At 43.8% G+C, this 26,818-nt stretch overlaps 1 protein-coding gene across 4 annotated transcripts in view; it reads left to right on the plus strand.

Moving 5' to 3' along the window:
- The window catches only part of TDRD10 (tudor domain containing 10), a 52,912-nt gene extending 26,094 nt beyond the window's left edge, over positions 1-26,818 (plus strand). For 3 of the 4 annotated variants that reach the window (XM_079911884.1, XM_079911881.1, XM_079911883.1), the window contains exons 7-13: positions 20,348-20,390; positions 21,057-21,147; positions 21,972-22,119; positions 22,369-22,514; positions 22,744-22,898; positions 26,104-26,174; positions 26,370-26,818. In XM_079911884.1, the coding sequence (XP_079768010.1) occupies positions 20,348-20,390; positions 21,057-21,147; positions 21,972-22,119; positions 22,369-22,514; positions 22,744-22,898; positions 26,104-26,174; positions 26,370-26,402 (687 nt within the window). In that variant the 3' untranslated portion in view covers positions 26,403-26,818. The remainder of the gene's footprint in view (positions 1-20,347; positions 20,391-21,056; positions 21,148-21,971; positions 22,120-22,368; positions 22,515-22,743; positions 22,899-26,103; positions 26,175-26,369) is intronic. The other variant, XM_079911882.1, reaches the window with a different exon arrangement.

Genomic DNA, 26,818 nt, shown 5'->3' on the forward strand with positions numbered 1-26,818 from the left:
ATATTTTATTAGATTTATACTTAAGTATTTCATTTTATTTGAGTGATTATAAGTCACACTGTAGTTTTGGTTTCTGTGTCTCCTTGTTCATTGGTAGTGTATAGAAATACGATTGATTTTTGTATATTTATCTTGTATTCTGTTACTTTGCTGAACTTACTAGTGATAGGAATTTGTTTTTTTTCTTTTCTTTTTTGTAGATTTCTTAGGATTTTCTGTGTAGACAATAATGTCATTTGTAAATAGGGCCAGTTTTATTTTTTCCTTTCTGATCTATACGTCTTCTGTTTCTTTTTCTCAGTACTGGCTAGGTTTCCAGCACTATGTTGAATTAGAGTAGTGAGTGGACATCCTTGCCTTATCCTTTTAGTGTAGAAAGCATTCAGTCTTTCACAATAACGTATGATATTATCATAGGTTTTTGGATGGATGTTCTTTATTAAGTTGAGGAAGTTCTCCTCTATTCCTGTTTTTCTGAGAGGTTTTTTTTTTTTTTTATCATGAATCATTGTATTAATTTCTTAGGATTGCTATCACAAAGTACCACGAACTGGGCTGCTTAGAACAACAGAAAATGATCATCTCACAGTTCTGGAGGCTAGAAGTCCAAAATTAAGGCGTCAGCAAGGCAAAGTTCCCTCTGAAACCTGTAGGGGAATTATTCCTTGCCTCTTCCTAGCTTCCAGTGGTTTGCCAACAATCTTTGGTGTTCTTTGGCTTATAGATGTGTCACTCCAATCTTCTGTCTTCACATAACATTCTCCATGTGTGTCTTCATATTGTCTTCCCTCTGTGTCTGGCTCCGTGTCCAAATTTCCTCTTTTTATAAGGAAACACTCATATTGGATTAGGACCCACCCTAGTGACTGTTTTACCTTGCTTACCTCTATAAAGACCCTGTTTCCAAATAAGGTCGCATTCTGAGGCACTGGGGTTTAGGCATTCAACATACATTTTTTGAAGGGGGGAGATAATTCAACTTATAACAGATATTGAATTTTGTCAAATGCTTTTTTCTGTATTGAATGATATGATCATGTGATGTTTTTTCTTTAGCCTGTTCATATGGATTACCTTGATTGATTTTTCAAATATTGAACCAACCTTGCATTCTTGGAATAAACCCCACTTGGTCATGGTGTATAATTATTTTTATATATTGCTGAATTCTATTTGCTAATACTTTGTTAAGGACTTTTGCATCTATTTTCATGAAAGATATTGATCTGTAGGTTTTTTGTTTTTCGTGGTACTATCTTTGGTTTTAGTATCATGGTAATACTATCCCTATAAAATGAATTGGGGAGTGTTCCCTCCTTTTGGAAAAGACTATATAGAACTGTGTTAAGTTTTCTTAAATGTTTGGTAGAATTCTCCAGTGAAACCATCTGGGCCTGGAGATTTTCTTGCTTGCTTGCTTGCTTTCTTTCCTTTCTTTTCTTTCTTGCTCTCTTCCTCTCTCTCTCTCTCTCTCTCTCCCTCTCTTTCTCTCTTTCCTTCCTTCCTTCCTTCCTTTCTTCCTTCCTTCCTTCCTTCTTTCCTTTCCTTTCCTTTCCTTTCCTTTCTTTTCTTTCTTTTCTTTCTTTCCTGTGCTGCATGGCTTGTGGGATCTCAGGTCTCAGGTCCCCAACCAGGGATTGAACCTGGGCCCCCGACCGTGACAGCGCCGAGTCCTAACCACTGACCTGACCACCAAGGAATTCCCGAGATTTTTTTAACGGAAGAGTTCAATTTCTTTAACAGTAATGGGGCTCTTCAAATCATCTATTTCAGATTGGGTGAGTTTTGATAGTTTATAGTTTTTGAGGAAGTGGTACATTTTGTCTGAGTTGTCAAACTTCTTGTTTGAAATTTATGTTTGTATTTATGTGTAGAGTTGTTCTTGGTATTCCCTTGCTATCTTTTTGATATCTGCGAGGTCTGTAGTGATAGCCCATTTTGCTCCTGATACTGGCAATTCCTGTCTTCCCTTTTTCTTTTCATTCTTGCTGGATGTTTATCAATTTTGTTGATCCTTTCAAAGAACCAGCTCTTTGTTTTATTGATTTTTCTCTATTTTTTTTTCAATTTCATTGATTTCTGCTCTTAGTTGCTTTCTTTGTTCTGTTTTCTTTGGCTTTTAGCTTTTCTTCTTTTTATTCCCCCCTTAGCATCAAAGCTGAAATCATTCATTTGTAACTATTTTATTTCCTAATATAGGCTTTTAGTGCTATAAATTTCTCTTTAAGTGTACTTGCATTCCACAGATTTTGATATTTTTCAGTTTCATTTTTGTTATGTCTTTATTGAGTTCAAAATATTTTCTAATTTTCCTTTTGATTTCTTCATTGTGTGGAGTTTTCTTGAAATGTGTTATTTGGTTTCCAAATATTTGGATATTTCCACATATTTTCAGTTATTGATTTCTAATTTAATTCTTTTGTGGTTAGTGAGCATACTTCATATGATTTGAATCCTTTTACACTTACTGAGACTTATTTCATGGCCCAGGATATAGTCTGTCTTGGTATATGTTGTATGGGCACTTGTAAAGATGTGTATTCTGCTGTTATTGGGTGGGGTGTCCTGTACATGTTGACTGGATCCTGTTGGTCGATGGTATTGTTCAGTTCTATATCCTTGCTGATTTTCTGACTAGTTGTTCTGTCAGTTATTAAAAGGGGTGTTGAAGTCTCCAATTATAATTGTGGATTTGTGTAGTTCTCCTTTCAATTCTATTAGTTTTTGCATTTTACATTTTGCAGCTCTGTTGTTTGGTGCATATACATTTAGGATTACTATGTGTTCTTGGTGGAATGATGCTTCTATAATTACATAATATCCCTTTCTGTAATTTTTCTCTTAGTGATTTTTCTTTGATGTTTATTTTATCTGATAGTAATATAACCATGTCCTTTGATTATGTTTGCATGCCTCTTATCGTTATACTTTAAACCCAACTATGTCATTATATTTGAAGCGAGCTTTTTGTGGACAGCATATAGTTGGGCCACATTTTTCTTTTTTTGTGCGGTACGCGGGCCTCTCACTGTTGTGGCCTCTCCCGTTGAGGAGCACAGGCTCCGGACGCGCAGGCTCTGGATGTGCAGGCTCAGCGGCCATGGCTCATGGGCCCAGCCGCTCCACGGCATGTGGGATCCTCCCGGACCGGGCCGTGAACCCGTGTCCCCTGCATCGGCAGGCAGACTCTCAACCACTGCGCCACCAGGGAAGCCCTTGAGTTTATTTTTGTGTATGGTGTTAGGAAGTGTTCTAATTTCATTCTTTTACATGCAGCTGTCCAGTTTTCCCAGCAGCACTTAGAGAAGAGACTGTCTTTTCTCCATTGTGTATCCTTGCCTCCTTTGTCATAGATTAGTTGAACATAGGTGCATGGGTTTATCTCTGGGCTTTCTATCCTGTTCCACTGATCTGTATTTCTGTTTTTGTGCCAGTACCATATTGTCTTGATTACTGTAGCTTTCTAGTATAGTCTGAAGTCAGGGAGCCTGATTCCTCCAGCTCCATTTTTTTCCCTCAAGACTGCTTTGGCTATTTGGGGTCTTTTGTGTCTCCATACAAATTTTAAGATTTTTTGTTCTAGTTCTGTAAAAAAAAAAAAATGCCACTGGTAATTTGATAGGCATTGCATTGAATCTGTAGATTGCTTTGGGTAGTATAGTCATTTTCACAATATTGATTCTTCCCATCCAAGAACACGGTATATCTTTCCATCTGTTTGTGTCATCTTTGATTTCTTTCATCAGTGTCTTACACTTTTCCGAGTACAGGTCTTTTACCTCCTTAGGTAGGTTTATCCCTAGATATTTTTTTTTTTTTTTAACATCTTTATTGGGGTATAATTACTTTACAATGGTGTGTTAGTTTCTGCTTTATAACAAAGTGAATCAGTTATACATATACATATGTTCCCATATCTCTTCCCTCTTGCGTCTCCCTCCCTCCCACCCTCCCTATCCCACCCCTCTAGGTGGTCACAAAGCACCGAGCTGATCTCCCTGTGCTATGCGGCTGCTTCCCACTAGCTATCTACCTTACATTTGGTAGTGTATTTATGTCCATGCCTCTCTCTTGCTTTGTCACAGCTCACCCTTCCCCCTCCCCATATCCTCAAGTCCGTTCCCCAGTAGGTCTGTGTCATTATTCCTGTCTTACCCCTAGGTTCTTCATGACATTTTTTTTTCTTAAATTCCATATATATGTGTTAGCATACGGTATTTGTCTTTCTCTTTCTGACTTACTTCACTCTGTATGACAGACTCTAGGTCTATCCACCTCATTACAAATAGCTCAATTTCGTTTCTTTTTATGGCTGAGTAATATTCCATTGTATATATGTGCCACATCTTCTTTATCCATTCATCCGATGATGGGCACTTAGGTTGTTTCCATCTCCGGACTATTGTAAATAGAGCTGCAATGAACATTTTGGTACATGACTCTTTTTGAATTATGGTTTTCTCAGGGTATATGCCCAGTACTGGGATTGCTGGGTCGTATGGTAGTTCTATTTGTAGTTTTTTAAGGAACCTCCATACTGTTCTCCATAGTGGCTGTACCAGTTCACATTCCCACCAGCAGTGCAGGAGTGTTCCCTTTTCTTCACACCCTCTCCAGCATTTATTGTTTCTAGATTTTTTGATGATGGCCATTCTGACTGGTGTGAGATGATATCTCATTGTAGTTTTGATTTGCATTTCTCTAATGATTAATGATGTTGAGCATTCTTTCATGTGTTTGTTGGCAGTCTGTATATCTTCTTGGAGAAATGTCTATTTAGGTCTTCTGCCCATTTTTGGATTGGGTTGTTTGTTTTTTTGTTATTGAGTTGCTTGTAAATTTTGGAGATTAATCCTTTGTCAGTTGTTTCATTTGCAAATAATTTCTCCCATTCTGAGGGTTGTCTTTTGGTCTTGTTTGTGGTTTCCTTTGCTGTGCAAAAGCTTTGAAGTTTCATTAGGTCCCACTTGTTTATTTTTGTTTTTATTTCCATTTCTCTAGGAGGTGGGTCAAAAAGGATCTTGCTGTGATTTATGTCATAGAGTGTTCTGCCTATGTTTTCCTCTAAGAGTTTGATAGTGTCTGGCCTTAACATTTAGGTCTTTAATCCATTTTGAGCTTATTTTTGTGTATGGTGTTAGGGAGTGATCTAATCTCATACTTTTACATGTACCTGTCCAGTTTTCCCAGCACCACTTATTGAAGAGGCTGTCCTTTCTCCACTGTATATTCCTGCCTCCTTTATCAAAGATAAGGTGACCATATGTGCGTGGGTTTATCTCTGGGCTTTCTATCCTGTTCCATTGATCTATCTTTCTGGTTTTGTGTCAGTACCATACTATCTTGATTACTGTAGTTTTGTAGTATAGCCTGAAGTCAGGGAACCTGATTCCTCCAGCTCCGTTTTTCATTCTCAAGATTGTTTTGGCTATTCGGGGTCTTTTGTGTTTCCATATAAATTGTGAAATTTTTTGTTCTAGTTCTGTGAAAAATGCCAGTGGTAGTTTGATAGGGATTGCATTCAATCTGTAGATTGCTTTGGGTAGTAGAGTCATTTTCACAATGTTGATTCTTCCAATCCAAGAACATGGTATGTCTCTCCATCTATTTGTATCATCTTTAATTTCTTTCATCAGCATCTTATAATTTTCTGCATACAGGTCTTTTATCTCCTTAGGTAGGTTTATTCCTAGATATTTTATTCTTTTTGATGCAATGGTAAATGGGAGTGTTTTCTTGATTTCACTTTCAGATTTTTTCCTCATTAGTGTATAGGAATGCCAGAGATTTCTGTGCATTAATTTTGTATCCTGCAGCTTTACCAAATTCATTGATTAGCTCTAGTAGTTTTCTGGTAGCATCTTTAGGATTCTTTATGTATAGTATCATGTTATCTGCAAACAGTGACAGTGTTACTTCTTCTTTTCCGATTTGGATTCCTTTTATTTCCTTTTCTTCTCTGATTGCTGCGGCTAAAACTTCCAAAACTATGTTGAATAAGAGTGGTGAGAGTGGCCAACCTTGTCTTGTTCCTGATCTTAGTGGAAATGCTTTCAGTTTTTCACCATTGAGGATGATGTTGGCTGTGGGTTTGTCATATATGGCCTTTATTATGTTGAGGAAAGTTCCCTCTATGCCTACTTTCTGCAGGGTTTTTATCATAAATGGGTGTTGAATTTTGTCAAAAGCTTTCTCTGCATCTATTGAGATGATCATATGGTTTTTCTCCTTCAATTTGTTAATATGGTTTATCACATTGATTGTTTTGCGTATATTGAAGAATCCTTGCATTCCTGGAATAAACCCCACTTGGTCATGGTGTATGATCCTTTTAATGTGCTGTTGGATTCTGTTTGCTAGTATTTTGTTGAGGATTTTTGCATCTATGTTCATCAGTGATATTGGTCTGTAGTTTTCTTTCTTTGTGACATCCTTGTCTGGTTTTGGTATCAAGGTGATGGTGGCCTCGTAGAAGGAATTTGGGAGTGTTCCTCCCTCTGCTATATTTTGGAAGAGTTTGAGAAGGATAGGTGATAGCTCTTCTCTAAATATTTGATAGAATTTGCCTGTGAAGCCATCTGGTCCTGAGCTTTTGTTTGTTGGAAGATTTTTAATCACAGTTTCAATTTCAGTGCTTGTGATTGGTCTGTTCATATTTTCTATTTCTTCCTGATTCTGTCTTGGCAGATTGTGCATTTCTAAGAATTTGTCCATTTCTTCCAGGTTGTCCATTTTATTGGCGTAGAGTTGCTTGTAGTAATCTCTCATGATCTTTTGTATTTCTGCAGTGTCTGTTGTTACTTCTCCGTTTTCATTTCTAATTCTATTGATTTGAGTCTTCTCCCTTTTTTTCTTGATGAGTCTGGCTAATGGTTTATCTATTTTGTTTATCTTCTCAAAGAACCAGTCTTTTAATTTTATTGATCTTTGCTATCGTGTCCTTCATTTCTTTTCCATTTATTTCTGATCTGATTTTTATGATTTCTTTTCTTCTGCTAATTTTGGGGGTTTTTGTTCTTCTTTCTCTAATTGCTTCAGGTGCAAGTGTAGGTTGTTTATTCGAGATGTTTCCTGTTTCTTAAGGTGGGCTTGTATTGCTATAAACTTCCCTCTTAGAACTGCTTTTGCTGCATCCCATAGGTTTTGGGTCGTCTTGTCTCCATTGTCATTTGTTTCTAGGTATTTTTTATTTCCTCTTTGATTTCTTCAGTGATCACTTCATTATTAAGTAGTGTATTGTTTAGTCTCCATGTGTTTGTATTTTTTACAGATCTTTTCCTGTAATTGATATCTAGTCTCATAGCGTTGTGGTCGGAAAAGATACTTGATACAATTTCAGTTTTCTGAAATTTACCAAGACTTGATTTGTGACCCAAGATATGATCTGTCCTGGAGAATGTTCCATAAGCACTTGAGAAAAATGTGTATTCTATTGTTTTTGGATGAAGTGTCCTATAAATATCAATTAAGTCCATCTTGTTTAATGTATCATTTAAAGCTTGTGTTTCCTTATTTATTTTCATTTTGGATGATCTGTCCATTGGTGAAAGTGGGGTGTTAAAGTCCCCTACTATGAATGTGTTACTGTCGATTTCCCCTTTATGGCTGTTAGTATTTGCCTTATGTATTGAGGTGCTCCTATGTTGGGTGCATAAATATTTACAATTGTTATATCTTCTTCTTGGATTGATCCCTTGATCATTATATAGTGTCCTTCTTTGTCTCTTGTAATAGTCTTTATTTTAAAGTCTATTTTGTCTTATATGAGAATTGATACTCCAGCTTTCTTTTGGTTTCCATTTGCATGGAATATATTTTTCCATCCCCTTACTTTCAGTCTGTATGTGTCTCTAGGTCTGAAGTGGGTCTCTTGTAGACAGCATATATATGGGTCTTGTTTTTGTATCCATTCAGCCAATCTGTGTCTTTTGGTGGGAGCATTTAGTCCATTTACATTTAAGGTAATTATCGATATGTATGTTCCTATTCCCATTTTCTTAATTGTTTTGGGTTCATTATTGTAGGTCTTTTCCTTCTCTTGTGTTTCTTGCCTAGAGAAGTTCCTTTAGCATTTGTTGTAAAGCTGGTTTGGTGGTGCTGATCTCTCTAAACTTTTGCTTGTCTGTAAAGGTTTTAATTTCTCCATCAAATCTGAATGAGATTCTTGCTGGGTAGAGTAATCTTGGTTGCAGGTTTTTCTCCTTCATCACTTTAAATATGTCCTGCCACTCCCTTCTGGCTTGCAGAGTTTCTGCTGGAAGATCAGCTGTTAACCTTATGGGGATTCCCTTGTGTGTTATTTGTTGTTTTTCCCTTGCTGCTTTTAATATGCTTTCTTTGTATTTAATTTTTGACAGTTTGATTAATATGTGTCTTGGCATATTTCTCCTTGGATTTACCCTGTATGGGACTCTCTGTGCTTTCTGGACTTGATTAACTATTTCCTTTCCCATATTAGGGAAGTTTTCAACTATAATCTCTTCAAATATTTTCTCAGTCCCTTTCTTTTTCTCTTCTTCTTCTGGAACCCCTATAATTCGAATGTTGGTGAATTTAATGTTGTCCCAGAGGTCTCTGAGACTGTCCTCAGTTCTTTTCATTCTTTTTTCTTTATTCTGCTCTGCAGTAGTTATTTCCACTATTTTATCTTCCAGGTCAGTTATCCGTTCTTCTGTCTCAGTTATTCTGCTATTGATCCCATCTAGAGTATTTTTCATTTCATTTATTGTGTTGTTCATTGTTGTTTGTTTCATCTTAGTTCTTCTAGGTCCTTGTTAAATGTTTCTTGCATTTTGTCTATTCTATTTCCAAGATTTTGGATCATCTTTACTATCATTATTCTGAATTCTTTTTCAGGTAGACTGCCTATTTCCTCTTCATTTTTTAGGTCTGGTGGGTTTTTATCTTGCTCCTTCATCTGCGGTGTGTTTTTCTGTCTTCTCATTTTGCTTATCTTACTGTGTTTGGGGTCTCCTTTTTGCAGGCTGCAGGTTCGTAGTTCCCGTTGTTTTTGGTGTCTGTCCCCAGTGGCTAAGGTTGGTTCAGTGGGTTGTGTAGGCTTCCTGGTGGAGGGGACTAGTGCCTGTGTTCTGGTGGATGAGGCTGGATCTTGTCTTTCTGGTGGGCAGGTCCACGTCTGGTGGTGTGTTTTGGGGTGTCTGTGGACTTATTATGATTTTAGGCAGCCTCTCTGCTAATGGGTGGGGTTGTTTTCCTGTTTTGCTAGTTGTTTGGCATCGGGTGTCCAGCACTGTAGCTTGCTGGTCGTTGAGTGAAGTTGGGTGCTGGCATTGAGATGGAGATCTCTGGGAGATTTTCACCGTTTGATATTATGTGGAGCTGGGAGGTGTCTTGTTGACCAGTGTCCTGAAGTTGGCTTTCCCACCTCAGAGGTATAGCACTGACTCCTGGCTGCAGCACCAAGAGCCTTTCATCCACATGGCTCAGAATAAAAGGGAGAAAAAGTAGAGAGAAAGAATTAGTAGAAGTAGGAAGAAAGAAAGAAAGAAAGAAGGAAGAAAAGAAGGAAAGGAGGAAAGAAAGGAAAGAAACAGGAAGGAGGGAGGGAGGGAGGGACGGTGGGAGGAAGGAAGGAAAAAAGAAAAAGAAAGAAGATAAAGTAAAATAAAATAGAGTAAATTATAATAAAGTTATCAAATTAAAAAATAATTAAGAAAAAAATTTAAAAAAAACAGACGGATAGAACCTTAGGACAAATGGTGGAAGCTAAGCTATACAGACAAAATCTCACACAGAAACATACACACTCACAAAAAGAGGAAAAGGGGGAAAAATCATAAATCTTGCTCTCAAAGTCCACCTCCTCAGTTTGGGATGATTCGTTGTCTATTCATGTATTCCACAGATGCAGGGTACATCAAGTTGATTGTGGAGCTTTAATCCGCTGCTTCTGAGGCTGCTGGGAGAGATTTCCCTTTCTCTTCTTGGTTCTCACAGCTCCCAGATTTGGCCCCACCTCTGCGTGTAGGTCGCTGGAGGGCGTCTGTTTTCGCTCAGACAGGACGGGGTTAAAGGAGCCGCTGATTCGGGGGATCTGGCTCACTCAGGCCGGGGGGGAGGGAGGGGCACGGAGTGCGGGGCGAGCCTGCGGCGGCAGAGGCCAGCGTGACGTTGCACCAGCCTGAGGCTCGCCGTGCGTTCTCCCGGGGAAGTTGTCCCTGGATCCCGGGAACCCGGCAGTGGCGGGCTGCACAGGCTCCCCGGAAAGGAGGTGTGGATAGTGACCTGTGCTCGCACAGAGGCTTCTTGGCGGCGGCAGCAGCAGCCTTAGCGTCTCCCGCCCGTCTCTGGGGTCCGCGCTTTTAGCCGCGGCTCACGTGCGTCTCTGGAGCTCCTTTAAGCAGCGCTCTTAATCCCCTCTCCTCGCGCACCAGGAAACAAGGAGGGAAGAAAAAGTCTGTTGCCTCTTCGGCAGCTCCAGACCTTTTTCCGGACTCCCTCCCGGCCCCCCCCCCCCCCGTGGTGCACTAACCCGTTCAGGCTGTGTTCACGCCACCAACCCCAGTCCTCTCCCTGCGCTCCGACCAAAGCCCGAGCCTTAGCTCGCAGCCCTGCCCGCCCCAGCGGGTGAGCAGACAAGCCTCTCGGGCTGGTGAGTGCCGGTCAGCACCGATCCTCTGTTCGGGGAATCTCCCCGCTTTGCCCTCCGCACCCCTGTTGCTGTGCTCTCCTCCGCGGCTCCGAAGCTCCCCCCCTCTGCCACCCGCAGTCTCCGCCCGCGAAGGGGCTTCCTAGCGTGTGGAAACTTTTCCTCCTTCACAGCTCCCTCCCACTGGTGCAGGTCCCGTCCCTATTCTTTTGTTTCTGTTTTTTCTTTTGCCCTACCCAGGTACGTGGGGGGGGGGGGGGTTTCTTGCCTTTTGGGAGGTCTGAGGTCTTCTGCCAGAGTTCAGTAGGTGTTCTGTAGGAGTTGTTCCACGTGTAGATGTATTTCTGGTGTATCTGTGGGGAGGAAGGTGATCTCCGCGTCTTACTCTTCCGCCATCTTCCCCTCGTCCCTTCTCTAATTGTTTGATAGAATTCACTTGTGAAGCCATCTGGTCCTGGACTTTTGTTTGTTGGAAGATTTTTAATCACAGTTTCAATTTCATTACTTGTGATTGGTCTGTTCATATTTTCTATTTCTTCCTGGTTCGGTCTTGGAAGGTTATGCCTTTCTAAGAATTTGTCCATTTCTTCCAGATTGTCCATTTTATTGGCATAGAGTTGCTTGTAGTAGTGTCTTATGATGCTTTGTATTTCTGCAGTGTCCGTTGTAACTTCTCCTTTATCATTTCTAATTTTAATTGATTTGAATCCTCTCCCTCTTTTTCTTGATGAGTCTGGCTAAAGGTTTATCTATTTTGTTTATCTTCTCAAAGAACCAGCTTTTAGTTTTATTGATCTTTGCTATTGTTTTCTTTGTTTCTATTTCATTTATTTCTGCTCTGATCTTTATGATTTCTTTCCTTCTACTAACTTTGGGTTTGTGGTTTTTTTAACTGAAATATTTTTTTATAATTTATTTTACTGAAGTATAGTTGATTTACAATGTGTTAATTTCTACTGTGCAGCAAAATGAGTCACTTATACATATATGTACATTCTTTTTCATATTATTTTCCATTATGGTTTATCACAGGATACTGGATGTAGTTCCCTGTTCTATACAGTAGGACCTTGTTATCTATCCATTCTATATATAAAAGTTTGCATCTGCTAATCCCAAACTCCCAACCCATTAACTTTGGGTTTTGTTTGTTCTTCTTTCTCTAGTTCCTTTAGGTGTCAGTTTACATTGTTTATTTGAGATTTTTCTTGTTTCTTGAAGTAGGCTTGTATTGCTATAAACTTCCCTCTTAGAACTGCTTTTGCTGCATCCCATAGGTTTTGGATCATCATGTTTTTGTTGTAATTTGTCTCTAGGTATTTTTTGATTTCCTCTTTGATTTATTCAGTGATCTCTTGGTTATTTAGTAACATACTGTTTAGCCTCTATGTGTTTGTGTTTTTTACATTTTTTTCCCCTGTAATTGATTTCTAATCTCTTAGTGTTGTGGTCGGAAAAGATGCTTGATATGATTTCAACTTCCTTAAATTTACTGAGGCTTGATTTGTGACCCGAGTTGTGATCAGTCCTGGAGAATGTTCCTTGTGTACTTGAGAAGAAAGTGTAATCTGCTAATTTTGGATGGAATGTCCTATAAACATCAATTAAATCTATCTGATCTGTTGTGTCATTTAAAGCTTGTGTTTCCTTATTAATTTTCTGTCTGGATGATTTGTCCACTGGTGAAAGTGGGGTGTTAAAGTCCCCCACTATTATTGTGTTACTGTCGATTTCCTCTTTTATAGCTGTTAGCATTTGCCTTATGTATCGAGGTGCTCCTGTGTTGGGTGCATATATATTTATAATTGTTATATCTTCTTCTTGGATTGATCCCTTGATCATTACATAGTGTCCTTCCTTGTCTCTTGTAATAGTCTTTATTTTAAAGTCTATTTTATCTGCTATGAGTATTGCTACTCCAGCTTTCTTTTGATTTCCATTTGCATGGAATATCTTTTTCCATCCCCTCGCTTTCAGTCTGTATGTGTCCCTAGGTCTGAAGTGGGTCTCTTGTAGACAGCATATATATGTGTCTTGTCTTTGTATCCATTCAGTGAGCCTGTGTCTTTTGGTTGGAGCATTTAATCCATTCACGTTTAAGGTAATTATCGATACGTATGTTCCTATTCCCATTTTCTTAATTCTTATGGGTTTGTTTTTGTAGGTCCTTTTCTTCTCTTGTGTTTCTCACTTAGAGAAGTTTCTTTAGCATTTGTTGTAGAGCTGGTTTGGTGGTACTGAATTCTCTTAGCTTTTGCTTGTCTGTAAAGCTTGTGATTTGTCCATCAAATCTGAATGAGATCCTTGCCAGGTAGAGTAATCTTGGTTGTACGTTCTCCCTTTCATCACTTTAAATATGTGGTGCCACTCCCTTCTGGCTTGTAGAGTTTCTGCTGAGCAATCAGCTGTTAACCTTATGGGAGTTCCCCTGTATGTTATTTGTCGTTTTTCCCTTGTTGCTTTCAATAATTTTTCTTTGTTTTTAATTTTTGTCAATTTGATTACTATGTGTCTTGGCATGTTTCTCCTTGGGTTTATCCTGCCTGGGACTCTGTGCGCTTCCTGGACTTGGGTGCCTATTTCCTTTACCATGTTAGGGAAGTTTTCAACTATAATCTCTTCAGATATTTTCTCGGGTCCTTTCTCTCTCTCTTCTCCTTCTGGGACCCCTGTAATGCGAATGTTGTTGCATTTAATGTTGTCCCAGAGGTCTCTTAGGCTGTCTTCATTGCTTTTCATTCTTTTTTTTTTAGTGTGTTCCGTGGCAGTGAATTTCACCATTCTGTCTTCCAGGTCACTTATCCATTCTTCTGCCTCAGTTATTCTGCTATTGATTCCTTCTAGTGTACTTTTCATCTCAGTTATTGTATTGTTCATCCCTTTTGTTTGTTCTTTAATTCTTCTAGGTCTTTGTTAAACATTTCTTGCATCTTCTTGATCTTTGCCTCCATTCTTTTTCCGAGGTTCTGGATCATCTTCACTATCATTATTCTGAATTCTTTTTCTGGAAGATTGCCTATCTCCACTTCATTTAGTTGTTTTTCTGGGGTTTTATCTTGTTCCTTCATCTGTACAAAGTCCTCTGCCTTTTCATTTTGTCTGTCTTTTTGTGAAAGTTTTCCTTCCACAGGCTGCAGAATTGTAGTTCTTCTTGCTTCTGCTGTAGTGTTTTTTAAGTGTATCTCTTTGTATACCTTTTTAAGTGGTTGCTCTACATGTTATATATACATAACATAGTCTATGCCTGTTGACTTTACTGGTTTGAGTTAAGTATAGAAACCCTATTTCTCTTTACCCTCCCCTGTTTATAATGTAATTTTTAAAAATATGTCCCTCTGTGTTCATTTAGAACCATATTGGACAGTTACAATTTTTATTTCAACTGTCAAACATAATTTAGAAAACTCATGAGAAGAAAACCTATTGTACTTACCCATATTTTTTCTTACCATGTTCTTTCTTACTTTCTGATGTTTCAAGGTTCCAGTAAAGTCAGCCACCTCTGAAGCTACCGGTTTTCACAGCTTTGCCTACTGTGGTAGAACTATCAGCCAAAGGACCAGAGAGTGGGAGAAGCTCCAGACTGACACACCTTAGTCTCATATTCTTATCCAAGGGCCTGTCGTTTTCTGTTGTTGTTGTTTTTTAACAGATACCCTGTTTTTTGTATGCTTCTGTTCAATGTCCAGAATACTGAAATGGTTGTTTTTGACAATTTTGTCAATTTTTATAATAGCTTTTGGGGGAGAGGATTTATCAATCGAAATATTTTGTAGTAGAATTGTTTTAGAGAAGAGTAAAGGTCAAATGAGAGGATCAGTGGTGCAACATAAACATGCAGGAAGAGTTCAGGTCAACGTGGGAGAGAAAATATCAAATGATATAACAAAGTCTCCCAGGAGTGAAGGATATGTTTTTAGTTTGAAAGCAACCATTGAGTACCTAGGATAATGACTGGGAAAATAAAAACCTACACCAAGACACATTATAGAAATATTTTAGAGTATTGGATAAAGCTTCAGAAAGAGAATCCACATTGAAGGGTATAGGATTGGAATGTGTCATTAAATTTTGTAGGAAGATAATGTCTAACCCCCAATCTGTTCTTAATTAAATTACTCTAGAATGAAGGTAGAATAAGGACTTGTTCACAAATGTAGGGTCTCAAAAAATGTATGTCCCATGTAGCTGCTCTCAGAAAGCTATGGAGGGATATGCACCAATACAATGAAGCAATAAGGCAAAAAATGAGGGAAGCTGGGAGCAGGAGGTCCAACCCAGGAGGGGGACCTGAGACTTCCCAGATGATGACAAAGGGGTAGAACACTTGTTATGCAGCACTCAGTCCAGCCAGAGCAGGATGATGTGAGACTCCAGGGTGACGTTTGTATGAAGAAAAGTATAAAATCGACTGGAGAGGTGTTACAAAGAGCCATTGGAGGGTGTGGGAAAACTTAGCCAGAGATTTAAGGAAGTGCAAGTAAATGGAGGGGAAAAAAGGAGCAGTTAATTCCTGGAGAAGGTTGTATAAGGATAAAAGTAATCATAATACATACTTTTTTTTTAATATTAAAATTTAAAAAAATTATTTATTTATTTAAATTAATTATTTGGGCTGTGCCAGGTCTCAGTTTGTGGCACGTATGATCTTTGTTGCGGCGTGCATGTGGGATCTAGTTCCCCGGCCGGGGATTGAATCCGGGCCCCCTGCATTAGGAGCAAGGAGTCCTGCTCACTGGACCACCAGGGAAGTCCCATTAATAGTAAAATTAAAAAAAAATTTTCATAGTATGTAACTTGATTCAGCAGCAGTTGGTATTTAGATAGTCACATAATAATGAGAACACTGGTCAGTTTGAGCAGGGAGCGACATAACCAGATTTCATGAAGGTACACTAAAAAATCAACTATTGAAGTATTACGTAAAATAAACCCCTTTTAGGTGTACAGTTTGATGAATTTTGACAAGTGTATGCAGCCATGTAACCACCATCACAATCAAATATAGACCGTTTCAGTCACCCAAAAGGTTCTCTTGTGCCCTATCCCAGCTTTGTGCCCCGCAGGCAGTGACTGACCTGTTTTCTATAACTTTAAATGAGATTTATCCTTTTTAGAGTTTGGTGTAAATGGAATCATGCCATATGTGCTTCTTTGTGTCTCGTTTCTTTCACTCAGCAGAATGTTATTGAGATTCATCCATGCGGTCGCACCATCAGCAATTCTTTTTTTAATGCTAAGTGGTGTTCTCTTGTATGGATGTGCCACCATTAGTTCATCTATTCCCCGAGATTTAGGTTTTAAAGGGACCCTGTGGAATAGACTCCAGGGGCCAGAGTGGAAGCAGAAGACCTGTCTCAGGTGGTCCAGGTAAGAGATGCAAGTGTCTGTTCCTCCAGCCCCAGTGCCATTCCCCAAACACACCAAGCACATCCCCACCTTAGGGCCTCAGGTGTTCCCAGCCGGAAGGCTCGTCTCCCAGGCGTCTGTGGGTTTGCCTTCTCACCTCATTTAGGCGTCTGTTCAGCCATCACTCCCTCCCCCACCCCTGCCCGCTTGTCCCCTCCCCTTGACTTGTGTTTCTTCTTTGCCCTTGTGGTCATTGACCTTATACCTCTTTGTATACTTCTTGTCTGCTGCCCCCACCAAGAGTGTGAGCTTCATGGTGGCCGTGTCTAGAATGTACGCATTTTATAAATATGTGTGGAGTGACTCAGTGTGGCTTCCTGAGAGCAAGGTCTGTGTCTGTCACCTGTGAAGTACAAGGTGTGCTACTGGGTGGCAGTCGAGGGTTAAAGCTGTAAGTATTAAATTTCCACGTGGATGTGCCTTTCAGGTGACTCCAGGTGCAGTTCCCCGAGTAGAGACAGGGCCTTAAAAGTGATGGCCAGGGTGACCACAGTGGGCCAGGGGTGTGGCAGTGAGCAGTCTCAGGGAGGCCACCACTTTTCTGAGTGTCGTGTGAGGCCTGTGACCCCCACCCCCCAGTACTGGTTGGAGAGCTTCTCGCTGGTGTGCAGGGGAACCGGATGGGACCCTTCCCCAACCCCGCCCCCAAAAGCCTTCTGGCCACTGACCTTTGTGTACCCTGTGTGTTCTCTCCCACTGCTGGGACTCACCAGCATGATTCTGGACCAGGCCACCTCTTGGAACGCTTGACCAGCTGGTGGTAATGTCCCAGAACAAAGTAACGAGAGCATTAACAGCTGTGGATGGATTGGGCGTAGAGTAACCGCTTACAGCAACAATAGAACCTAATCACAGTCTGCTGGTTTGGCAGCTGCTGAGGTGCTGCCTTGATCTCTGTAGCTTCCAGGTGGCCACTTCCGTGCTGCAGACATCCTGAAATGTGAGGCTTGTTCTTGGATGATGTGTCTGCTGTGGTGGTGGAATGATAATTGTGTAGATTTTCCTCTGAAACTTAATTTCACAAACTGGCAAAACAGGCTTGTTATATTTATCTCTTAAATCATTAGGGAATCATAATTAGACCCCAAATGGTTTTAAATGTTTCTGTATTAATAATAATCTTTAGCCTGAAACCACCGCTAATAATTGGTTCTTGGGATTGGTATTTGGAACTGTCTTAGGAGATTCTAAATAAAAAGGCACCTTCTGTGCTTGGCTAGAGGACAGGTTTTTGTTTTTGCTTTTTTTTTGCGGTACGTGGGCTTCTCACCGTTGTGGCCTCTCCCATTGTGGAGCACAGGCTCCGGACGCACAGGCTCAGCGGCCATGGCTCCGGGCCCAGCCGCTACGCGGCATGTGGGATCCTCCCGGACCGGGGCACGAACCCGTGTCCCCTGCATCGGCAGGTGGACTCTCAACTGCCGCGCCACCAGGGAAGCCCTAGAGGACAGTTTTTAACAGTCACTTTGCTTTGTTGTAGGTAAACAGCAGGGGCAGAATGGTTTAGCGTGGAGATTTGATTTGGGCCCCATCGGTGGACAGTGGTAGTTCACTCACGGAGGGCTCACTCTGCGGGCTGTGTTCTGATCGCTTTGCTGTGTGAACCTGTTTAAATACAGCAGTAGGTCCTGCTACTCTCCCATCCTGCAGGTGGGGGCGCCAAGTAACCAGGCCAAAGTTAAGGAGCCAGTCAGTTCTGGAACCAGGATTGGAGCCCAGTGTGACTCCAGAACCTGTACTTTTAACCTCTCTTACACAGCTTCCATTTGTTGAGCACCTATTTCATGTCAGTGTCCTGAACAGATACTGGTCCACCTAAATCCTCACATCAGGTGTGATTCGTGGTATTGAAGAGGAAGCCAAGGCTTAGATTAAGAATTTGCCCCGGTTCATTTCTCCTCTCTCCCTCCTTTCTTCTCTTTTTCTTTTCTCTGTCACATATATTTACTAAGAGCTTAATATGTATCAGACACTGTTCTGGGCTCTGGGGTTACCTCAGCAATGAAGGTAATTGTCAAAAGACAGATGTGATTCACATTCTCATAATGTTTAAATTCCAGTGGAAAGACACATACAGTGAACCAATAAATAAGTGAATACATAAGAAAATGCCCCCCCCAAAAAAAGAGAGAGAGAGAAAAAAAGAAAATGTCAAATAGTGTTACCAACCAGGGTTCTTGGCATCGTTAATCAATAGAAATTGATAATAGGCCAGACAAGTTCACGCAAGGCGTTATTGAGGCCCCTCCTGCAGCAGCAGGGGGGAGTGAAAACAAGCAACAGGTTCCCTTGCCGGTTCCCCGAGGCAGGGAGAGCTGGTTCGAATATGGGGTGAGGGGAGGGGTGTGTCCAGCACTCGGGCCAGAGGGGTGCTTAGGAGGTCTGCCCACCCCTTCGGTGGCAGTGTGTGCAGGGGGCTTGCGCAGGACCCTGCTTTTGCTCCCGGCTCTTCAGAAATGGCAGTTGGGTTTTGGGTTTTCCGTGTTTTTTGTATCTTTGCCCCGACTGCACATGCACGCAGGTATTTTTAGTCCCTAATAGTTTCCTTGTATTTCGTTGCTTGAGGAGACGTGTGTCCAGGTACAAGCACAGCAGCAAAGGGTCCCAGGGCCCAGCCTGTCTCAGTAGCAAGTACCAGACAGAGAACTGAAATAAGGTGATGTGATAGAGAGGAGAGGGGTCACTTAGATGGTTCTTAGGGAGTCCTCTTTGTGAGGAAGTGACCTCTCAGCTGAGCTCTGGATGACAAGTCAGCCTACCATGGGTAAGACCAGGGAAAGAACATTCCAGACAGAGGGGCCGCCTACAAATGCCTCAGAGTGTGACATGGGGGGAAAAGGGGTAAGTGGGCAGAGAAGAGGGCAGTGGGAAGGAGGGTAGATCATGGCGGCCTTGGTGAGCCCACCTGGAGACTTGGAGTTTTATTTGTTAGCACAATGGGAAGGTGTTGGAAGGTTTTAATCAGGTGAGTGATGTGATCTGATTTTGGTGTGTAAGAGGTTGTGTTGTCTTCTGGGTGGGGACTGGATTGCAGGAGGCTGTGTGGCAGCGTCTTTGGACATGGTTGTTACGGTCCTGGTAAGAGATGGTGATGGCTAGTATTGGGGTGGTGGAGATGGAGAGAGAGGAGTATGTGGGTTTGGGTGTGTTTTGGAGGAAGAGATGGCTTAACTTGCTGATGAATTTGATGCAGAGCTAGAAAGAGAGCTGAATGTGGCCTGAGCCGCTAGGCTTACTAAAATTGAGAAAGCCGAGGTGAAGCAGCTTGCGGAGGGTCCGTTTTAGACATGCTGAGTTTGTGTACCTCTTGGTTGGCCTGTCAGGGAGGCGTCTCTATGAGGCCTGACTGGAAGGAGACAGGACTCTAGACACCCCTTTCAGTGAAGGGAGCAGAGAAAGGTGGTCGCCAGAGGGGCTGGGGGGCGAGGCAGGGTCTTTGCAAACATGGATAATGGAGCATGTTTGTTTCCTGGTGGGAGGTGTCCACCGGGAGAGAGACGGCAGTAGAGGAGAAGGGGCGTGGCTGCAGGGGTGTTGCCCTCCAGAAGGTGAGACAGTGCCAGCCCCAGAGCCAGACCCTTCTGAGAAGGTAACAGAGGGATGGCAGGGAGGGCGGGGCTGGGGGGCCGTGGTTTGGGTGGTGAGAGGATGAGGGGCCTCCCATCCAGTTGCTTCCAGTTTTCTCCTGATGAAGAGGCAGGTTCATAGGGTGGGCAGAGGGTGGGAGTATGGAGGGTTTGAAGAGAGGAAGGGGTGAGGTGTTGTCTCACCAGGGGCTTACCATGGGATTGTGGCATGTCCATTTGAGAACAGGGGCCGCATGTGTTCTCAGGTAGCGGTCAGCGGGGAGTGGGGTAAGCAGCGAAGCGGCAGGCGTGCAGATCCGTGGGTGTAACCAGGGCGGGGGATTTTCCAGGTGTGGACGGTGGAGCAAGGGAAGCCAGCGTGGGTTGAGGGCTGCAGGATTGTAGTCTTTCTGTCTCCACCCAGTCCTGCTGCCAGAGTAACCATTTCCACCTCTTTCTCCCCTAAGAAGTGCCCGCAGGGGCCTCCCGGGCTAAGCAGTGCTGGGCTTCTGCGCCTCTAGGTACCGACCAGCACCTCCCTCCCTCCTGCCTTCCTGTTCCGTGAACCTCTAGTCTTTGGTTGACTCAGAACCTCCCCGAGAGAAAGGAGAAAGTGGAGGAAGCCCCAAAGGTTAGCTGAAGGCTGTGTCTGCACAGGGGCTGTTGCTGCGCTGTCTCCAGATCTGCTTGGAGAGACGCAACATGTAAACCAGTGAAACGAATACTACTATGCCTGAGTGGTACCTTTTCTTTTCCTCCCTAGGGTTTAGAGAAGACCTCTGGTCAAGGATTTGCTAGAACCACTGGTGAGATCCTGAGCTGCCATCTGTTCCCAGGACATGTCTTTGCAGCTCCTGATTCACTTCTCCCAGCCTCCCTTCCAGCTTTGTCCCACACTGACCCCTCAGTGTAGGAAATATCCCTTTTTATTCCTCTAGGATGCTTTCTTTTAATTAATTAACTTATTTATTAATTTTTATTTCTTGGGGGGCTGCATTGGGTCTTCATATCTGCACGAGGGCTTTCTCTAGTTGCAGTGCACGGGCTTCTCATTGCGGTGGCTTCTCTTGCTGAGGAGCACGGGCTCTAGGCACATGGGCTTCAATAGTTGTGGCTCGCGGGCTCTAGAGCTCAGGTTCAGTAGTTGTGGCGCACAGGCTTAGTTGCTCCGCGGCATGTGGGATCTTCCCGGACCAGGGGTTGAACCCGTGTCCCCTTCATTGGCAGGCGGGTTCTTAACCACTGCGCCACCAGGGAAGCCTCCTTAGGATGCTTTCTTGATTAAAGAATGTCATCCAGCAGACCCTCCCCATCCAGCTGAGGATGTGGAGGCCGAGACCCAGAAGGATGTAGCTTCACTTCCCATCTCATCCTGCCCCTGAGGGTGGGGCCAGGGCCTTCTGGGGGGCAGGTGGGGTACGGTCCTCTGAGACAGCCCTGGTGCCTCCAGAACACAACCTTCTGCTTTCCAGCTTGTACACAGCTCGTTCCTAAAGCTTCCATTGACCCCTGTAAGACGGAGAAACCGAGGACAAGCATCTTTGCAGTTCCCATGGAAATGAGGTGAGCGGAGGTGTAGAGAGGCCGCCGGCAAAGGGCAACTGTAAACGTCTGCTCAGTCCCTAGAGGGTGGCGGCAAGGATGGTACTGGGGAGGGGGATAAAGTTTTCAGGAACTCCTGCGTCAGACCCAGGCTCTAAGGCTGTGACCCACAGTGACTTACACAGTCTGTCTCCGTTTCTGTACAGTGATGGCCTGTGACTCTCCCCTACCCTGGATGCCATGAGATCGGCATGTCCACCACATCTTCCGCTTTAACGGCAGACACCATTCTTAGTGTCCGTGATGCCAGACTATTCTGTTTGACTTGAAATGCTATAGGATGCATGTTTTTTGTTTCGTTTTTCTAAATGGCAGGTCTGCCTTTCTAACCATGTGTGACTTAGGCGATAGAGTTAGTGGGGTGGTGGGATGAGGTGTGGCATGTGCTTAAACACAGGGAGGAGTGGTTTGGGCGTTGCAGACGTGTCCTGCATTGTGGACGGTCCAAACTTGCATCCCTTGAGGTTCATGAATCACTCAGGCAGGCCCAAGGTCAGCCCAGTGAGGGCTTTTGCCCATCTCTCTCTGTGGAGTTCCCTGGTGTGTTTTTATTTCCCTCTGCCTCTCCCCTTCCCCAAACTCTCCAACCCCTGTGTCCCCTGGCGTGGTGCTTCCTTTGCTCTGCGTTATGATTACCTGGGCACTTGTCTTGTTGCCACCCTGGGCGGGGGGGTGCACAGCCCTCTTGTCAGGGTGACTCTCCTGCCCAGCATCCTCCAGGACAGGTGTTGGTTGAATCACTCCTGTGTTCACTCCCTTCCCTTTGTTCCCTGTTCTTCCTGCAGAGGGTCCTTCTTGGCGCTGCTCTTGAGGGAATGCTTCCGAGACCTGGGCTGGCTGGCCACCATCCACAGCGTCGGTGGGGACGTGGGGCTGTTGGTGACCAGTATTGTCCCTCAGACCCCCTTCTTCTGGGCCATGCATGTCACGGAGGTACAGGCTTGTTGGGGGTCCTCTTGGGCTTCGGTGCCACCTCGTAGGGCCCTGCTGGGGTCAGCGAGCTGAGGGGGGCCCATCAGTGGTGGGCATCCAGAGTGGCCGCACTCTGATCCCTGGTCCCACGTCATACCTTCAGTTCCCTTGGGGTGGATCAGCGGTGCTGCTGTAACAGGTGACACCTGCAGAGACAGACGTGCCATGTGGGGCAGGCAGCGAGGCCCGTGGCGTTTGTACCGTCCACAGACGCTGCACCAGAACATGCAGGCGCTGTTCAGAGCCCTGGCCGAGGCAGAGGAGCAGCAGCCCTACCTGCACGACTCGGCTGTGTGGCGCGGGACCCGCTGTCTGGCCGAGTACCAGCTGGGTGATTACGGATGGGCCTGGAACAGGTGTGTACCAGGCAGGGCTGGAGGTTTGCTTCTCCATTCTCTGGACTCTTGTTTCTTTGCTGCTGCTTCCTCTCTCAAGATACCTCTCCTCTGATCCCCTCTCCATCCAAGGTGGGGAACAGCGTAGGAAACTCCCATCCCTCTTAGCCCAGACCTTCAAGCCCTCTCCGTGAGGACTGCTGTGCGTGCCACCAGGTGAGATGAGCCTCCTCTCCCTCCCTCTGGCCAGGTGCTGGGTGCTGGACCGAGTGGACTCCTGGGCTGTTGTCACGTTCATCGATTTCGGCCAGTCGGCCACCATCCCAGTGCAATCCCTGCGCAGCCTGGATAGTGACGATTTCTGGACCATCCCCCCCCTGGCTCAGCCATTCATGCTGGAGAAAGGTAAGGTGCCCTCCACCCTTCTGAGCACTCGGAGACAGGAGGTGCTGTGCGCGCCTCCGGGACCTCGGCGGGAATGGGATGCCTGCCCTTCAGCCTCTATTCTTTTGATCTCACCCCGGGTTTTCGGCATCTGCCCCTTGCAAAGCTGCTTCTTGAGAACTGTTTTTCACACCTGGTCTCTCTGAGCAACAAGGTCTGGAAAGGAACCTCAGGTGCCGCCCGAAGGCTGAGTTGTCTGGGTGGAGTGAGGGGAGGGCAAGCCTCCCGGTCTCGCTTCTGCCAGAGTGGCTCATCTTCCATCTGTTTCACGTACATTGAGTTTTGCTTAAGATTTCTTTAGAGAAGCATTCTGTGTAGAAGAAAACTGGAATTTGGAGACCAACGATAGGGGTTAGAGCATTGGGACTCAGCATCTCCCCCAATGTGCTGTTTGTTACTTTATTTTTTTCTTTTCTTTTTTAAATTGAAGTATAGTTGATTTACAGTATTGTGTTAGTTTCAGGTCTACAGCAAAATGATTCATTTATACATATATATATTTTTTTCAGATTCTTTTCCATTAGAGGTTATTACAAGATGTTGACTATAGTTCCTGTGCTATACAGTAAATCTTTATTGTTTATCTATTTTATGTATAATGGTGTGTATCTATTAATCCCATACTCCTAATTTATCCCTCCCCTCCCCACTTCCCCGTTGGTAACCATAAGTTTGTTTTCTATGTCTGTGAGTCTGTTTCTGTTTTGTAAATAAGTTCATTTGTATTATTTTTAACATTCCACATATAAGTGATATATTTGTCTTTCTCTGTCTGACTTAACTTCACTTGGTATGATAATCTCTAGGTCCATCCATGTGGCTGCAAATGGCATTATTTCATTCTTTTTTGTGGCTTCTTTATCCATTCATCTGTTGATGGACATTTAGGTTACTTCCATGTCTTGGCTTTTGTAAATAGTGGTGCTATGAACATTGGGGTGCATGTATCTTTTTGAATCGGAGTTTTTGTCGTTTCCGGATATATGCCCAGGAGTGGGATTGCAGGATCATATGATAACTCTATTTTTAGTTTTTTAAGGAACCTCCATACTGTTATCCATAGTGGCTGTACCAATTTACATTCCCACCAACAGTGTAGGAGGGTTTCCTTTTCTCCACACCCTCTCCAGCATTTATTATTTGTGAACTTGGTGAAGATGGCCATTCTGACTGGTGTGAGGTGATAACTCATTGTGGTTTTGATTTGCATTTCTCTAATAATTGTCGATGTTGAGCATCTTTTCATGTGCCTGTTGGCCATCTGTATGTCTTTTTTTTTTTTAATTTATTATTTTGGCTGCGTTGGGTCTTTGTTGCTGCGCGTGGGCTTTGTCTAGTTGTGGCGAGCAGGGGCTACTCTTCGTTGTGGTGTGCCGGCTTCTCATTGCGGTGGCTTCTCTTGTTGCAGAGCACGGGCTCTAGGCACACTGGCTTCAGTAGTTGTGGTGCACCGGCTCAGTAGTTGTGGCTCACGGGTTCTAGTGCACAAGCTCAGTAGTTGTGGCACACGGGCTTAGTTGCTTCGCGGCATGTGGGATCTTCCCAGACCAGGGATTGAACTCGTGTGCCCTGCGCTGGCAGGCAGATTCTTAACCACTGCGCCACCAGGGAAGTCCTGTATGTCTTCTTTGGAGAAATGTCTATTTAGATCTTCTGCCCATTTTTGATAGGGTTGTTGTTTTTTTGATATTGAGCTGTATGAGCTGTTTGTATATTTTGGAAATTAACCCCTTGTTGGTCGCATCATTTGTAAATAATTTCTGCCAGTCCATCGGTTGTCTTTTCGTTCTGTGTATGGTTTCCTTTGCTGTGCAGAAGCTTTTAAAGTTTCATTAGGTTCCATTTGTTTATTTTTGCTTTTATTTTTCTTGCCTTGGGAGACTGATCTAAGAAAATATTGCTACGATTTATGACAGAATGTTTTGCCCGTGTTCTCTTCTAGAAGTTTTATGGTGTCATGCCTTATGTTCAAGTCTTTAAACCATTTTGAGTTTATTTTTGTATATAGTGTGAGGTGTTTGTTACTGTAGATCCAGGCACCGGTGGAGCCTCAGTTTCTACACCCTTGAAACGGAGAGGCCCCTTCTTTGCTCTGCCCCTTCTCGAGACTGGGGTTTAGGTGAGATGTGAAAGAGTGAAAGAATGCTCTGGGGGCTGAGGAGGAGAAGTGGATGTGAAGAAATACACATACAACACAAAATAAGATGGAAAAGCACCTCCCCAAAGTGCAGGGCCAAGCCTCCCTGCTAGGCTGATGGGCGCCACCCAGAGGTCACCTTGGGTCATTGCATGGAGAGGGCCCCTGCCTCTCGGCCTGGGGAGTAATACCAGCAGACAGGACCTGGGAGCTTCTGGTGGGCTGAACCTGACTGCTTGGCTGTTGGAGGGTGGCCCAGAGTAAGGAGCCCTTGCCCCCAAAGAGCAGCTCCCAGCCTGTCAGAGGGGCCAGAGTGTGCAGCCCAGATATGTGGGTTCTCAGCTCTTGTGTGGACTTTGAGATGACCCCGAGGCCAGGTGGGCAGGTGTACAATTTTTCTCCCTTTATGCATGAGGAAAGGAAGCCTCAGGAAAATGAAAGGGACTTCTTCACATTTCATAGCAAGAAAATGGCATAGCTGGGGGTGGAACTGAGGTCTGACCCTTGATATGAGCCAGTTTCATGCATACAGACAGTCCCAGTTGGGCGGGGTGGCGGGAGCTGAGTAAGGGCAGATGTCCTGGAGAAAGGTGAGTGTCTGACCAGCGCTCTGCCCTGCCTTGTCCCAGCAGGTAGGAATGTGCACTCGTCATGGTAAAAAGGCTCTCTGCCTTTTACCCTCCATCCCTCCAGCCAAAACTCTCAGAGCAGAGTTGAATGAACAGTTTTCTGTCTCCAGAATTTCCATTAGGGAATGTAAAATCCCAGATCCCTGTAATTATTTTAACAACAATAATGCCTCCTTTTACTTGCTCTTACTTTGCCCTCCCCTTCTCCTCCCTCTGCAGTGCTTATTATCTCACGATATCCTGGCAGCAGGGAATGAGTACTAACTAGCAGAGACTTGTCTGCAAGACCTGGTCTGCAGCCAGAACACTTCCCTGCAGCCCCGGCTTCTCACTTCCCTCCCTTGCTCCTTCTGCCTGACCAAGTGCCACCAAGGTTTTGTTGTTGTGTTTTGTTTTACAGATATTTGGAGTTCATGTCAGGTTATCCATCGCATCCTCGAAGGGAAAATCACTGGTGCTTTGAACTTGGAGGTAACTGCTGGGTATCTACTGTTCCCCTCCCCTACCTCCCAAGGTCTCAGCTGCAGGCCCTGGCCTCGGCCTGGATGCTGCGGGTTTACCTGTCATTCCCTTAGAGGAAACAAACTGAAGTTGTCCAGGGGGTGTTGGGTGGACCACCTGGGGGCAGTCCTGCCTTCCCAATCAGATTTTCTCTTTCTCTTCCAGTTGCACATCCTGAAGTTTGAAGAGTTTAAATAACATGGCTACAATCGGCACGTTTCTTCTCTTGTCTAGATTCAGCCTGCTCTGCCCTTTCACTCTTGAGGCCTTGGGGGTGAAAAAGGCCACAGCGGTGCCCAGGATTGATTGGATTCCCCTTTGCCTTTCCCCCAGCTCACTTCTCAATTTGTCATGTGCCTTCCGTCCCCCAGCTCAGTGTGAACATTTGAACCAAACATGGGAAGCTTCCATGAGGTTGAAAGTCTGATGTAGCCGTTGTATTCTTTCCTGTGTCTCTTCTTTGTACCCTCAGAGCATGATATAAGTTGCCCTGACAGATTCTGGAGAATGGAGGGGCCCACGCTTTAATTTTCCTGGCATTCTGTCATAGAATCAGGTAGGGAGCACTTAAACATTGATGCATCGCCTTGGTGAATAAATGTTGGCATGCTTCA

Source organism: Stenella coeruleoalba (genome assembly GCF_951394435.1).
Source record: "Stenella coeruleoalba genome assembly, chromosome: 1".
Lineage (NCBI taxonomy): Eukaryota > Metazoa > Chordata > Mammalia > Artiodactyla > Delphinidae > Stenella > Stenella coeruleoalba.